The sequence below is a fragment of the Gavialis gangeticus genome, unplaced genomic scaffold, assembly GCF_001723915.1.
Source record: "Gavialis gangeticus isolate Ggan-Ray unplaced genomic scaffold, GavGan_comp1, whole genome shotgun sequence".
NCBI classification, from domain to species: Eukaryota; Metazoa; Chordata; order Crocodylia; family Gavialidae; genus Gavialis; species Gavialis gangeticus.
Window position 1 is genome coordinate 25,942,270 of NW_017729025.1, and position 16,548 is coordinate 25,958,817.

The 16,548-nt window shown below is 37.2% G+C and overlaps 1 protein-coding gene across 11 annotated transcripts in view; it reads right to left on the reverse strand.

Moving 5' to 3' along the window:
* Positions 1 to 355: 355 nt before the first annotated feature.
* The window catches only part of WDR20 (WD repeat domain 20), a 78,298-nt gene continuing 62,105 nt past the window's right edge, over positions 356 to 16,548 (reverse strand). For 2 of the 11 annotated variants that reach the window (XR_002097613.1, XR_002097610.1), the window contains 2 exons: positions 11,025 to 14,253; positions 834 to 1,363 (listed from right to left, as the gene is read on the reverse strand). Coding sequence is in view for 7 of the 11 variants with exons in the window: in XM_019518547.1 (XP_019374092.1) it covers positions 10,636 to 10,698; positions 12,973 to 14,253 (1,344 nt within the window). In the remaining 4 variants the exon portion in view is untranslated. Of the gene's footprint in view, positions 1,364 to 7,247; positions 7,392 to 8,175; positions 14,254 to 16,548 lie in introns of those variants that run through there. The other 9 variants (XM_019518547.1, XM_019518543.1, XM_019518549.1 and 6 more) reach the window with 7 other exon arrangements.

The following is a 16,548-nucleotide window of genomic DNA, read 5'->3' on the forward strand; positions in this document are numbered from 1 at the left end:
TACACCAACAGTTTGGTAGCTAAATTCAGATTGTGAAATCAAAGTATGTAGACAACTGACAATAGATCTGCACAAGAAGAGTTAAAATCAGCACAATTCAACATTTCTAAAGTTTAAAAACCTAATTTAGACACAAACACAGTATCAACCTGTACCAATAAGTAATTGTAAAAGGTCACTGCACTGCAGAAATCAGGTTTGTTTTCAGAACTAGTGGGTTTGCTCTGGAAATTTATTCAGAAGTGCAGGGGAACAATTTTTTTCATTTCCCTAATCCAATTAAACACCATTAAATATGAAACAAAATGTCTTAGATATGAGAGGTTTTAAAAGGAATATGTTCTGCACAGAGTACGATATATTTCTGTACCAAACATTTAATTCAACAAAGGACTGATTACATCAAAAGAGATCCAATTTAAAACAAAAAATAAACAAAGTTGCATATTCAAGATAGTTTAATAATATGTATTTTCTGAATTAGAAATATCACTTTCTTAAATGATGATGAAAATTACTAGTGTAATGATCCATTTCCCCAAATCACTGAATTACATTTATACATATAATACAGAGTTGATTGCAATTGGAAACAACAATATTAAAATAAATGTTTAATAGATACAAAGGATCTTTTCTCCACAACATAGCTTTTCTGGTGCTTGAACACCCATTTTAAAGTAATTCTCCACTAGCATTAGACTATTTAAGTGCAAAACAATTTTGTTTAAAAAAAAAAAATCTATGATTGCAGCATCCATCTTCCTGAATTACATTTTTAAGCCAGAAAGTAATGACTTTCATTTTCCATGAGTGCATTCCAGGCTGTCTTCTAACCATCTCTGGTTAAAAAAAAAAAAATCAGTGCAAAATAAACAATGGTGAAGTACTAATTTAACCATTGAACTTATTTGGATTTAAGAAACACTTTATTTTACACACACTCTCTCTCTATATATATTTTTATATCTTTCTATATATATGAGAGAGAGAGAGAGAGAGAGAGATATTAAATTACACCAAACTTGAAAAGTATAAAGAGAACTGAAAAGTTACTATTTTTTACTGCAACACCAAAAGAAGCATTTTTTAAAGGAAAACTCTTTGGGTGAGCAGCCTAGACATATTAGCTGTAATAAGGTCTCATTACATTATTCCTTTGCAAAGTACTATGTGATTCACATAATTCCAAGTTTACACTCTGCCATTTTATAATTTTGTGACGCGTTCTGCCTGAAGAACAGCTGCTGGTTCCACTGTCATTACTTCTTGTCCTGTGTTCAAAGATTTGCTAGCAGTAGTGTGATGGCTATACTACAGTTCCACTTGGAGAATTGGCCTGGTTTTGGGATGACAATAAACCCTGCAAACAAAGCAGTTTACATTAATCCAGCAAGAGAACCTGACATTGATTTAAAAGAATAAAAATGGTCTGCAACAAATTTCAGTACAACTGTTTGTCTGTACTACCCACAGAGCACCTTCTTCACTGCTACCCAAGTACTACTGCAAATAATGTCACTTGCCCTGTTCCACGATAACATTTAATCAATGTTTCTGAGATGAATCAACATTGGTGTGCATTTAGGATACATCGTATGAATCTGTCACAGCTGACTTCAGCTTGCCTTGTACTTTTTTCCATTGTTAGCAATTTCTAAGCAGTCAGTCACACTGCTAAAAATACCCTTAATATCCTGTATTAAATAAACAAACAGTCCGAATGGGCTTATTCTACAATCAGTATTAGAAAAAACCCAGAAGTTGGACAATGAACTTCCATTACTGCCAAGTGCCAGTTCTTGGTCCCTCACTAGTCAGTAAAAGAAGAGGTAATATACAATTCAATTGAAAGTTTTTACTAAATTTTCCATTTGGTAGTTGGGGGTGAGAACAGTGGGGGAAAATTCAATGAGAGAATTTAAGTTTACAATTTAAGGGAATTTTACCTTTGATTTTCTTCAGAAGCATCCTACCTCATTTAAATATGCTGCATTTTAAAATGGAATAGTGGCTTGATTTAGTTCAGGTTCATAAATTACTATGAATTCTCAGCTACAAATGCAGTTATACATGCTTAGTCTGATATATATTTAAGCACATATTTTCTGCTTTGATGTATGTATAGAAGTTAGCATCTGATCAAGCTACTTGTTTCTCCAGCCATTCGTTCAAGTTTATTCTGTACACCAGACTTCAGATTTAAAACAAGCACCTACACCAAGCACACCGCACTTTCATTACGTAGTCATAAACATGTCAGAAGATCCAAATACCATCTAAGCTGGAACTATATTTGATCAACAATACCATGTTGCTCTTTGCTACACAGGTATGCATGCCCTTCTTGCAATTCCTCTAAACTTCTATTTTACAGACAGGTTCAATTCTTACTTCAAAATTAGGTTCTTGTGACTGAGATCCATCAAGCTAAACAAGACTAGACAGCAACTAACAATAGGAATGTAGAATCAGTGACATTCACAATCTACAGGAGCTCTTTCTCCCTTAAATCCAAGAACCCAGGAACCACTACTATATGAAAAACAGTGCTATTCTTGTGAACCACAGAAAGAAGTGGAAGGGGCTCTGAATTGGTGGGTCCAAGTAACAAAAAACTAGTTTCAGATAAAACTGTCATTTCTCTTTTAAGATTTAAGATCTTTTAAGATTTAAAATATCTGATCCACCAATACAGACATGGGATGCATCCACATGAATGACGAACTTCATGGCAGAAGATAGGTATGGAGAATACCAAGGTACACTCTGCTTCAAATTGTCCTCTATATATGTGGCACCTACAAAAGCGAACAAAATTGTTTAGCGTATCTGTCAATCCATAACTGACTCATACACACCGGGTGCAAAAACACCACATTTGCTACGTGACAGCTCTACTACAGAGCAAGTCAGGCAATCCCACAGTAAGCTGTCCCTTTAATTTTTTTTCTTTTCTCTCAGGAAGGTACAAAGGGGAAGGTGTCACATGTCTGTTCTTGTAGTCAGTTTCATTTTAGGGTGGCCATTTAATGGGTCAATGTAAGTGGGCCCCTCCCAACCACCTATTGGGCAGACAGTCACCAGAAGCAGCTAACTTGGACAAACTGTAAAGAGTGGATACATGACCAATCTGTAAATTAACTAGAGCACAAATCAGGGGCAATTTACTCATTAATTGTGTTATGTGCCAGTAGCCCATGAGGAAGATTTACATGGCTTGGTTATGAAATACACAAAGCACGATATTCAGACCTTCAAAAGAGAAGCTATTTAGGTAGTTGCACAGGTAATTATACAAGCAAGGACAGAGTCCCTTCTCTGCATGGACTATGCTGAAAAAAACTGGAACTAAACACAAGGGAAACTTTTTTTTTTAAGAGCAACTCTATTTTGGCACTTCTGAAAGCTTGAAAATAAAGCTTTTATTTCAAAATAGCAACTAAAATAAGTGACAGTGACAGCAGAACTCTTAATCAGAGCATACACTGTAATACCATATTCCACAAATTGTGCATTTTCACAGCTAGGATTAACAAATCTCATTTTCTTGCAAGAAGGATTTGGATTGGCTAAGAACATTTTACAAGGACTTTCTGTGTTTAAACAGCCCAAGACACCAATATTTCCCCTCTTGTGACAAATTAATCAGTGGTCTGACATGTCCACATGCAAATTAATCTGTAGTCTAAGGTAAATCCTAAAAGAATATGGTATTTCCAACAAGCTGACTGTGGTATGCAGGTTCTGGAGGGGGAACAGTGATCACTTCCATCAGGTTTAGCAAATCTTTGTTTAAAATGCATTTTTCTGTGAAACATGGGAATGTGCTGGTTTTATTACATATGAAGTGGTGGCTACGGTAAGTGGTGGCTCTGGGAAGCATGTAGGGCACCCCACTGAATCTACCAATGAACTCTACACAGAGTCCTGGAACCGCTCAAATGCAGGGGATAACAGGAACCCAAAGAGCGAGATTCTTCATCTCCTGGGCTACACAACCCTCCTCATAAGCAAAAGGAAAATGTGGTCCAGTGGCTGGAACATCAGAAATGCCACTTTCAATCCATGTTCTGAACTGTCCTGCAGCTTTAATCTAAGCAATAGGAACACAGGACTGTGGGTAAAGCATCTCCCTAGGTCTTTGTCCAGTCTGCTGCCACCGCACACAAACATGTCATAACATCTTTCAGAAGTTAATCAAGCCCCATCTTAATGCACGTTAGACTGCTAGCCACCACTATAGGGCTGTTCAAGAACCTCACTCCCCAAATGGGTTGAAATCTTAAGTGCTCAGTTTTATATAGTTGTTTTCAGAAGGCATCATAAAGACCAGAAGTTTGCACAGAAAAAAAACAAACTGATATCCTGCCAACATTAAATATGCTGCACAAGTGCATTAGCCTATTTCAGTAATTCCTAACAAGGGGCCGTAAGATTCTTTGCAGTGTTGGGGGGGGGGTCAAACTGCACCGCATTTAAAATATTAAAAAGAACAGTTAATGCATTAAGTTTGCACTAATCAAAACCAAAAAGACAGGAAACACAAACAAATTCTTATTCCTACAGTAGCTTCAAGTCTACCCTGTTGTGCACAACACACATTTTACGAAAAAGAAATATTAAGCTACATATTCAGAAAAAAGAATGGGAACAGGACCCTAAGTGTGCAAGCAGGGAGCAAGTTATGAACAACTAATACCTTAAACCACTGCACTGTTTTCACATTTACCTTTAAGTATTTTCATGCCACCACCCAGAAAGGGAACAGAAGACCCAGATCAGGAATTTACAGGAAACCAAAAGCTCTAGGAGCGCACAGTGCATAAGCTTCTCTCACTGAAGTTTATTTCACTAAGTTTAAGGTGCAAAGCCTGCTGCTATCAGTGGGAGAAAGTTTGAGTTTGTAACCATGATAACGTATCTTCCTGAAAGACAGGACTTTACAAACCGAGTACAGAACATAAGTTACAGGCAACTTAAACTGGGAAGAATGCTCAGACTATTTGTGGTTCTCTTTACAAAAGTAAAGTTTGAGGTTAGGGAAGGATCCCTTCACGTTCTCTATTCCATGGCGTATTTATAAAATCAATTAAAATAGAGTCAGCAGCAGTCTCAGGAACTATGATTATGTTGGATGAACCTGACAGAATATGTAGTGTGGTTTCACAAGTGGGTTTGACAAAAATCTTAATATTTTCTGTGAGCATTAGGTCTTACTCATTTAGTTCATTCCTATTCACTCATACCTAGCAATAAAAGCCCTTCATCCAGTAACAAATCAGCTAGCTATATTTGTGCTTAGTTCAGAATGGAGACTGTATGAATCATGGAAAGGAAATAAACATTCTTCTAAACTTGTTCTGTCTGCAGATGGAAACATCCAGCCACAAGAAAAGTGAATATTTCAGAAAAAAATATTTATGACAACAAGGCTAATACAAAAGCTTTTAGGCTCCAGCTGTTATGACCCAAGCAGTCAGTGTATTTTAAAGTCTCTGTTCAGATAAACGTGAAACAAGAAATAAGATATAATCTGATCAGGGCGGAACCATAAAATGCAATTAGTCCAATAGCTAGACTACTGTATGCATCTTCCTTACCTGGTATTTTTCCTTGAGAAAAAGCAACAACGAAGCTATGAATACAGCAGTAACAATACTGTACAAGCAACTGGTACAAACAGAAGTTACAAGAAAAGCTAAATTAGATTTAACAGATTAAAACTGAAAAACATGTTTAAAGACGACTTACACGAGTCTATTTTAAACTGCTTAAACGGTCCTTTGCACTTGTACTGATGCAACCAGTGCCACAAAAATGTTACACTAATTTAATTTACACCCGCTTGCACTTTGGCAAACAGGAATAAGATAGCCCAAATGTTTAAAAAAATGCTACAATGGTCCCAATTCGTTTCCAAAGGACGTCAAATCAGTAGCTTGGTCAGGTACCTGGATAATCATCATCTCAAGATACCAAGCTGCATGAATTAAGACAGTAAATGAGACTTTAAAAAAAAAGATTCTTAATTAAAACATCCTAAGATCAATACTGAATTAATTTAGAGATATTACTTAAGAACAAATCCTTTCTGTTTATCTACCCACCAAATCGCAAAGGTAATTCCTGGATGGTGAGAATGGGAGAAGTCATGCAAAGCCTGTTAGTTATTTTAACAAAGCAGAATCCAATATGCTTGCCACGTGTCATTACTGAAGTGCCTTGCACTTGTTTTTTCTTGTGTTACTCCAGTAATGTCTGCCCAAGTATTAAGAGTAGATTCAACTAGAAAAATGTACCTTGGATTTGGTAAAAGTGTGAGCAGCACCACAAGTACTTGGTTGCAGTTTCACCTCTATGTATTACTCTCTATTTTTAGCTTTAGAGAATACCCTTTGGATGAAGTGGAAAGCTAAATTCTAGTATGTCTCTAAATCCCAACTGAAACCCCTTCTTCCCCTTGACACGTGCAGGGATTAGGGAAAGTAAACACTCACGTGTTTAGTACCTATATCTAAATATAAAAGGCATGTGTCCAGACAGCATATATCCTTATATTGGGCCATGGTTGGGGACAGCCATCTTGCAAGTTTTCCTTAGGTGTCTGCTGAAGTACACAGATTCCTATCAACAACAGTGACCCAGGCAATCTGACTTAGGCAGCAGGACCTTTGACCTAGTTTAGAAGTTAAGGGCTCATATAATGGAATAATATTTTCTAGCCTTTATGGACTAGAATTGCCTCCAACATTTAAGTTGCATCACAAGCAACAGAAAGAATTGTAATAAACCAGGTAAATATTGCCTCTTTTTCTACTCCGTTCCCAAGAACACGGTTAGTTTTAGACACAGACAAGATCTAAAAACTTAAACTGAAGGAAATTCATCATGAAGACAACTGGTCAATTTTAAAACCAGAACAGAAAGGGATCAGTGCTAGTAGTTATCTCCTCAAGGACTTCTGTGCAAAGGCAGCAGAAGCCATGTTACAGCTCTAAGATATCTTTTGCAAAAGTTGCATTCGTTGTGGCTGCAGAATGGGAAGATCAGATTTCTTTCACGTTCTAAACACTTTCAATTGAACTAGTTTGAACAGCCAATGCACATAATACAATTTGACTCAAGCAAGCCTTCAGGACATACTTCACCTGTCTCTCCATCTGCACATACTTTCAAAGACAACAAACAAAACAAGAACAGCAGCACTGCCATGCCCAAATGGATTCAGATTGCCCCCTTCCTACCTCTTGAAGTACCAGACAATCCTCTGATGTTTAAAATCCAACAAGTTAGATAAAGAGACTTCTCTCAGTGACTCTACAGAAGTCGCGCTTCAACAGGGAAACATCTCTGCCTTAGTTTGACAGGACTCAGGATGACTCCAGAATCTGTCAATAAAAAGAACTTTAAAAGGTCCCAAAAGACGAGCACTAAGCTAGAAAACAAGTCTCCCAATCATCTTTCTTGGCTGCTTTTACAAATAAACTTAGCATTTATTCAACAGGATGGAGAAGGTTGATGAAGTATTCTTATTCACTTCTGATGGAAGTAAGGGGGCCACACTGGCCTAACTTCACTATCAAACTCAGAAACAGTTTTACTTCTAGATGGCAAAGACCCTGAAACAACTTCTTTGGAGCTACCTCTTTAAGGCAGCTATCTCCATTTTCTACCAGAGAGCTTCAAGGTCTAAGCAAGGCTGAGATGAACACCACAGCCTGAACTGGAGTTCAGAGGAAAGAGCTCCTGTAGAGTTCGACAAAAATCCCATTCAACTGCTGCTTGATGGATGTGCATAGACACAGCTTCTCTCAAACTTGGCTAAATTACCAGCTTAAAACTGAATTCATCGCTTTACCAAATTTATTTCAAATTGCTTGTTTAATCCTTACGTATCAGAACAAACGTGATCTTGAAAACAGAATTAGAAAATTAGAAGCAAGAGCTCTAACCCCACATTTGATTGATACTAGCTAGAGAACAAATTTGAAATATATTTACTTAGAAAAAATGGTGCGATTTAGTTAATCCTTTTATGTGAGAAAACAGTTAAGGAGCTAGCCATTTCACTGCACCCATTTGTTTAGCAAAGTATGTACAGCATTGAAAAACCTTTAATTTTTTCCATTCCCGCTTTTAGCTCATGTGAAAAGGTATTGAAAATTATCTACATTTACAGTTCAGTCACACATTTTTATTTAACATCAGTATACAGAGGACAACCCCAGCAAATTTTTTAATGTCAAGTATTTAGTAAAGTTTTTCAGCTGTAACAGTGACAATAGAACAGCTAAAAATAAGCAGTATGAAACAAACATGATTTTTTTAAAATTATAAATATACCAACAATACTTCTTAAAGCTTAATTATTGCAACAGTTAATTTAACAATATTTTATGTTAGAAAGGCTCTATGAAATTTATTCAAGTTGTCAAGAAGTTAGATGGAAGTGTAAAAAGGAAATACATATGAATTTTACTTTTGATATTCACTAAAGGTATAGTCAATACAATTTTGTACAGTATCACCTAACATGTCAATCTTGTAACAAACTCAAGTATACAGAATTCATAAAAATGCAGGAAAAAATCGTCTTTAATTTTTACATGTAATCTGACAATAAATTAACTGACACGAATTTTTGTTATTGTAACAAAGGCAGGCCAGCATTTTTAATATCAATTTAGTAGCTTTAAACTGTTAGAGGGGCAGATGTATACAGACATTCTGAATACATAATCAAATTAAGAGGTGATAGTTCAAATCAAGGAATTTCTGGAAGTGTTCAGTAAAAGTCATGTTATTTCCTACTCCAGACACCCTCATCATAAAGCTTTTACTGGGTTCTGATCTTCGCTGGCTTCACTGAAGTCACTAGGCCATACTTCCACTGTGCACACCTTGCTAGAAATCATCACACCACAGTATGAGTTGAATTTCATCCTGATGAGGTGTGCTAGGTGCAACCCTGCTATTATGCCCATTAGAGAAAAGTTCAAATATTTCAGTTTGGTACTCTAATGCCTTACAGCCAGGATTCAGTTTTACTATAATCATCCCTGAAGTTTATATAGATACCATGCCACTTTTGAAAGAGAACTATTTGATAGTATTTAAAAATCAGCAATTGAACTTCAATTGTAATGGTGAAATGCCCCTTTCCATTGAGGAAAAATTAGTACGTGTAACCGCTTTTAATTCCAATATAGTACATGAATGTTTAAGTACTTTTTTTTTTTAAACCATAACAGTCATACCAAAACATGATACTGCACTACAATTGTAGTTAATTGGAAAATGCAAGGATGTTATAATTTAAGTCTAGATTTTCCTGTACAACAAGAATGAAATAAATATTTAAATTCCATGTGCATTTTGTTTTACCAAGTGGTAACGTACTCATTCTGCCAGGGTATATACTGCCATTTCACTCGAGTATTCCTTCGTTGTGTCCCATCTTACCTTGAGCTCTCTTACAAGAGATAGAGTGGGCAATTTCCCCTTGAAATAAAATGAAGTGGTTGTAGAACACCATGAACAGGTTAAGTGTGTGTCACCCATCTGGGTAGGTAATTCAGTTTATTTTTAATAAATTAAATAATTATTTTAAAATAATGCGTTTAGGATGCTAGTCGTGCCAAGTAAAAGTGATTTAGCCAAAGTAACGAACATTCAAGTAAATTGCCTTGCATAAAGATGTGCCCAGCATTTTGACTGCATTTGTAGATCCTTACAGTTGGAAGCAACTGACACTGCAATCTGTATGCAGTTTAATATTTCCAGCTCCCTTTAAGCTGTTTTTCACACAGTAGGGATAAGATAGCCATTTCTATGACCCCCTCCCTAGGTTTACCTAGGGAGCAATCCCCACAGGCAATATGGCTACAATTACCTTCTCAGACATCAACGCACCCTCCACAAATGAGACCAAGATTGAATTCTGTAAAGTCAGACTTCCAAAGGAAAAGAACAATGATTCACGATTAATTTTGGACTGTTAAAGCATGTCATCCGTCCGCATCCCACTGGTCCAATTTAAATTTATCTTTGTAAATTTCTTGCATTATTTCTGACCAGAAGTTAGCATAGGAATTTTAGAAACTTGTTTGGTTCATATTTGACAAGAACAGCTTATCCAATGAAGAAGCTCAAGGTACGATGGTTTAACAGAAATTGTAATTCAAAAAGCTTGTAGTGTTCACTGCACGGAGCATATAGAACAGTGCGGCAGTGCCCCATGCTGCCGTGAAGACCCACTGCGAGATTTCTAGCCAAAAGCAGCAGAGATTAAATGCTGCATACAAGGTCAGAGGAGAATACTGGTCACAGGGTTGGCCATATACATGCTTTGATGGCTCTTACAAAAAGAAGGAAAAAAGAAGAGGGAAAGAGAGGGCTGGCTCAACAGCAGCCACGCTTTGTACTGTAAAATTAGTTCAATTTTCTGTCTTATGCTGTGTGTTGGCAGTGGTAGGAATTCAATGGAGGCCCTTGAAGGCAAGAATAGAATGAATTTAGTAAAAAGAGAGAATTTTCATGTTTAGTTGTTGTAGGACAAGACAGGAGGGGGGGCAGTTGACTGTCAAGGAGCCAGTCAGTGAGAGGAAGACTAAAAGGTAGCAGCTTTATATCCTAGAGTGCCAGACTTACCCAGGGATAAAGCCACTGGCAGGACAGAAATGTGTGGTATATAACCTAGTAAAGAGACGTTACCATAAGTGTTTTTATACTTGGACAATTCTCATTAAATATGTATAAAGTTATAATAAGTGCTCTCATAAACAAAAAGGATGCTTATAACATCTTTCTGGCACAAATATTTTCCCAACCCCCTGTAAACATGCCACCAAAACTTAGTTTATACCAGCAGAGTGAGCTCACTGTAAATGCAAATAAAAAAAACAAACAGAAAAACAAATCCATCTGAAAATTTTTAAGCAAATACATCCTAAACAATATGGCATTTACATCAGTGTGCAATATTAATTTTGAAAGTGAAATTTAGCATGAAAAAGACTTACCTGTAATTAAAGTTTTCCATAGTGGCCAAATACATAAATCCTGATTTTTGGTACTGCATACTCTATCTCTGAAATATTTGAAATGTTGTATTCCAAATCAAAAAAAAAAATCAATGCATAAACATCTGTTTAAAATTACATATCCTTCAGTTTAACAAAACCTGACTTACTATCTGAAAAAATTTAAAGGGGTGCAAAAACAGATCTGGAACAAAAACAAAAAGATGCATGCTATGCTGGATACCTGAGACACTGATGCATATATAATTAAGTTACTTTAAAAAAAAGCATAAACAAAAACCAAGCTGTGGCTTGCAATAAGTCACAGAATTAAGAGAAAAGTGGTTCTATTGTTTTAGCTCATGTAGTTTTAATATTCTAGGACCCCGTTCCCCCCACCTCCCATGTACTAAACCATAAAATGTAAAGCAGTGCCCTTTTTCCAAAAGGTTTGCACACTTTTCAGATTTAAATCTAGTCATCAAGTGTACATAAAGATAACAAGTGGGAGAAAGGTTCACAAAGTGCACACACACTAAGACAGACAAACTAAAGGTTTTGTTTGTCGGCTGGTTTTAAACCACAGAAGCTTGGCATTTCAAAGCAGCTAGAATCACCAGTTCTCTTTTAGAGACGATTCTGAAAGAAGTAATTTTAAGATTGCCACAACTACCTTGCAACAGAGATATAAAGTTATATTTTATTTTTCCTCAGGTCTATTCATTGCTCCAACTTGGAAACAGGACTCTTGAGAATCAAGTAGTTTAGACCAAAGGAACCTTGTATTTTCATTTAAGCAGTTCAACTGGGAAAATATTCTGATAATTTAGAAGTGAATGCTCCAGTAATGTGATAATATAAACCTCTCAACTGTTTGAAAACCACTGGAAATAACAAGGGCATCCTCTACTAGACTGGTGCAGTTACTGCTCTAAAAATAGTGTCAATCTCATTAAAATGTTGCTGGCAAACAAAGCTATCTTGGCACAAGGCGCTTAAAGTTATGAGAGAGAAATCAGCCATTAGTTCTAGACTTATTCAAAGAGATAAAAAACAAATCTGCCATGCAGTGGACAAAATAAGTACTGTATTCCAGTTTAAGAGGATGGCCCAATAGGTTCAAAATCTAAAAACGGATTACTTTAATGAAAGTTAAATTGATAGGACAAGTGTCTGCCTTAAAGGAGATCTGCCTCCAAGTTGGTTAGAAAGTTGATAATATTGGACAAAATATGAAGCCATTTATACAGAAATCTTAAGTGATCTTCCTCGTGGATGGACTTCTATATAAATCAAAAGTAAAAATCAAAATCTTTTGTCTGTACTGTACTAACATATTTAAGAACAGACTCAAAAATTTCACAGGCGTGCTAACAATCCCTGATATGGTTAGAGGATTTGAAAATAAATTGTTCATAAAAATAATTGACATAAGATGCAATGTCTTACATGAACATGGCAGAAATCCATAAAAAGGTATATAGGGTTAATGCTTTGGTTTCCAGTTTTCAGATGGTACACTTAAGGTATAAAACGCCATGTCATGATTGAATCACAGCAGCAGCTTTTCATAAACTACTCATGACTGCAATATTTAGTAGGAAAACACCTGACCAATTACAATATTGTCACTCCAGTGACTGACTTTAAACCTACATTTTAAATAGCTTTCACTGTGTTGTGGTTATACTAAAATATAGGAACACTAATTGTTACTTTAGATGCACAGTATTTCTCTTGTTGGAAGGCAACTATATTTAAGAACTGTACTGAAGACGCTTCAAATCATTCAGAAATATGGCATGCAGTATCCAAAAGTATGGCTCTGAGGAAATAATCTTTTTACATTAAGCATAAAGAAACTGTATATTCAACATTCATTTCTATTGAGAGAACTGCCTATTCAGAGGTCTAGTTCTGTGATGCAGCATTAAGGATTAAAACTTACCCCTTTACCAGGCCTTGCCCATGTGCAAATAAATCCCTCCTGACAAGCAGTGACTATACAGTCTTCAAGAAAAATTAACACAGTCAGTCTTTCATGTGCTATCTTTTTACAGATAAGAGGCTCTAACAAGGGAACATCTTCCATTCTGGGACAAAGAGGTGTTCCCAAAGTTTTAGCTGGGTCCGTTTTGGTTTTAGTAACTAGGTTCAGTTTGTCACTGCTCTTGCTAGATATATGTCCCATGCTATGATTTCTCTTGTGATCTTTTTCATGGTGTCTTTCCTTCCGATCGTGTAGTGATAGGGTTGCAAATTTACTAACACCAGAAGCAATGGCACCATCCATGACACTGCTTTTACTGCCAGCATTTGAGACTGCAGAATGCGGAAGGCTGTTTGACCGTGGAAGAGGAGGTGGTACAGAGTTTCCAGGTGTTGTGATACTGTTGCCATTACTTCCTGGATTAGTTCCACCACTTCCTGCAGGCGGACTTGTGGCATTCATAACATTTGTGTGTGTCCTTGCTCTCGAGAGAGGTTGGTGGGGAAAGAGAATATCTTCTGTAAGGTCCCACAAACAGATCTGCGTGTCCTGACCTACTGAGCCAAACCTGTATGTAACACTTACTGGACGACTGTCTGTAGAGTTCCTTTTTGACAACCTAGATTGTGTACTATTTGCTCGATCTCTGCCAAAATGAAGGAGGTCTTGGAAATCCTCATCACTTCCACTAAATTCCATTGGGTCACTCTCTTCTACGCTAGTGGTATATGGGTCAAAAGCCACAACACTGACCCATGATTTATGTCCGTGGCCTCTAGCTATTACTCGACAGTCCACAAAAGACCAAACTGTCACTAAGTCATCCTCTCCACCTGTTACAATATATTTCCCATCAGGGCTCCAACATACACATAGTAGTCCTCCAAAGTAGCTTTTCATTGTACCATGTAACTCCACTGAATCAAAGTTAAACACACGAAGAAAGCCATCCTGGCTCACACATGCCAAGAATTTCCCATCTGGGGAAAAGGCAAATTCATTCAGGGCTCCCTCACCTACTGTCCATTTAAGCAGAGGGTTTCTTGTGGATTTACTCTTGCAAGTGTGGACTGCAAAGTTTTCTCCTTGTTTAAGTAGCTGGTAGTGTGGGGCTGTGGTGCCACAAGTGTGTTCCACGTTATACAAGTACATACTGCCACTGGAATGAGCTACTAGGAAAAGGCTTTCCGAACCTGGTACCCATTTTACACAGGTTACTCGGGACTTGTCTATTAGTCTCTGTGAAAAAAAAAAGAGGAAAAAATATGCATCAGAAGAGTCTGATATAGTTTTACATTATCAATATTAAGTTTTACTGAATTTTGGCCACTCAGAACTTAAGGAAGTGATCTAAGCTTTTGGCATAGGAGCTATAAAACTCTTCTACTTGCAAAATAGCTCCAGATATCTTGAGGTATTATCAAACAATTAGGAAGAAAAATTACAGTTTAGAGAAAGGTATTTTGGGAAGGTTTATTCTTATTGGTCCAATGTTTTGTTTCAAAGATAATCTCTCAATTAAGCCAAAGTTACTATACATCACAATTTAACATTCTTAGATATACTTTTTTTTACTGAACACTGGAAGAAAGTTAAGCCATAAATTCTAGCAATAGGCATGATCTGTGTGAATATGCTAAATCACCTACCCTCTACAGAAAGCTTACAGGTTAGCAATTAAAAGAAAAAGACCAGATCATACTGGACGTCATATTCATGGAACATACCCTCACACAAAAAGCTTTTGGAGACCGCTAGAAAATTCTAGAGTTTCCAAAGTCCACAGATTAAAGTATGCCAAGCTGCAATCAATGTGCAGCACTTACTTTAATTTTAAACAGCCCAGTTTAGAGATGGGGAAGACTGCTGGCCTACACTTACATTTCAGACTTAAAAAATAAACACAAAATAACCAGACCCTTTTTATGAATATTTTTATACACGTCAGTCCAGAGAAACTTTGCAGTCTGTTTGGTCGCCCCATGTACAAGTAGTCTCCTTTCAAATAAATATATTTTAATAGATTCTACACCTGAAGATGGAATAGACGCCACATGAAATAATATCCAAATGTGTTCCGTCAACCATCTTGTCAGTGCTGAAAAAACACCAAAGTATTACCTGGTTGCTTGAGCCTGATTACCTAGTAGATTTGTAAACCCAGCTGATCAGCCATGCCACACCCATCTGATCACCTGACACCTACAACTTGATTTAGAAACAAGTGATAACAATATATAAGGGGAAAGATAATGGGCCATGGGTTGTAGGTTGTATAATTCAACTGCCCTCTCAATTAAGATTGTAACAAAAAATAAAAAGGAACTCCCAGGAAAACACTGGGAACTGACTCGCTGTGAAGTATACTTAGGTATGTCAGAGAAGAAGTAAAACTGATAGATGAGGTAACACTACTCATTCTAGGACCATGTCTGCCACTTAAGCAAGCAGAAGTTAAGTCATCATTTTAAGCTATCTGGAGCACTTGCTGCCATTAGTCCCAGTAGATAAGCTCTGCCAAGGACTTGACACTGTCTCCTCATTGGCCTTGCAGGAGTAGTCATTGTATTTGAAGGTTCTGAAGACTACTTTATTGTCTCGCATACCTCGAAATAAGACAAGTGCCTTTGCCAGAGTCATGGCCAACTGTGACAGAGTAAGTCCTCCTAGAAACAGAGTATCCAGGAAGCATGGCATCACGACGGTATGGGTGAAACAGCAGAAACTTCCTGGGGTAGAATGGCAGCAGCAAGGCTAGGCCCCAGATCCTTGCAAGGACAGTAACAAGATGGTTCTTCTTTACTGTAAATAGTTCTTTGTAAAGTTCCTGTAAATAAAGGGCTGTTCCCATACCACAAAATTCAACAGAATACTACAGCCTGCACACAGCAGCTCACTGGCCCCAAGCCAGCTCAACTGCTCTTTCAGGCACAATCAACTGTGCTCAACCAGTAGCTATCACTAGGACAGCACTAGCACAGGAGTCAGTCCCTTCTGCTTGCTAGGGCCAGAGATCAGCAGCAGCCATCTTGGGACCCAGTAGAGCACTGCATCTACCTGGCTTCTATTCATCCCTGTCTTTATTCCAGCAAAGAAAAATCAGCTTTCCCACCTCAGATGCACACTCCAGTTTTGGAGGGCTGTTTTTTGGGGGGAAGGCTGTAAGTAGTGTCAGTAAATATGGTAATATAATCTAGCAAATTTCTTTCGAAACAAGAAGGGTCTTCAAAATGAGTTTTGTTCAGTTTGTGACGCTGTTAAAAAAAGTGTCCCGTGTTTTCTGCATTTGAAGAGAGTTAAGATGCTTCTGTTTTGTTGTTGATCATTCATGCCTTTTCAGTTGTACCTCTAATGATACTAGTTAGAAAATTACCTTGTGCAAACAAGGACAATGATGATAGGGAGACAGCAAGTAAGAATCTACATCAATTTTTAGCCGTTAAAACATGTGCCACTATGGTACAATGAAAGATTCCTCACATTGCTCCATTACTGTGACCAAGAGCTCCTACCTTGAGGAGTAAATAATATTCC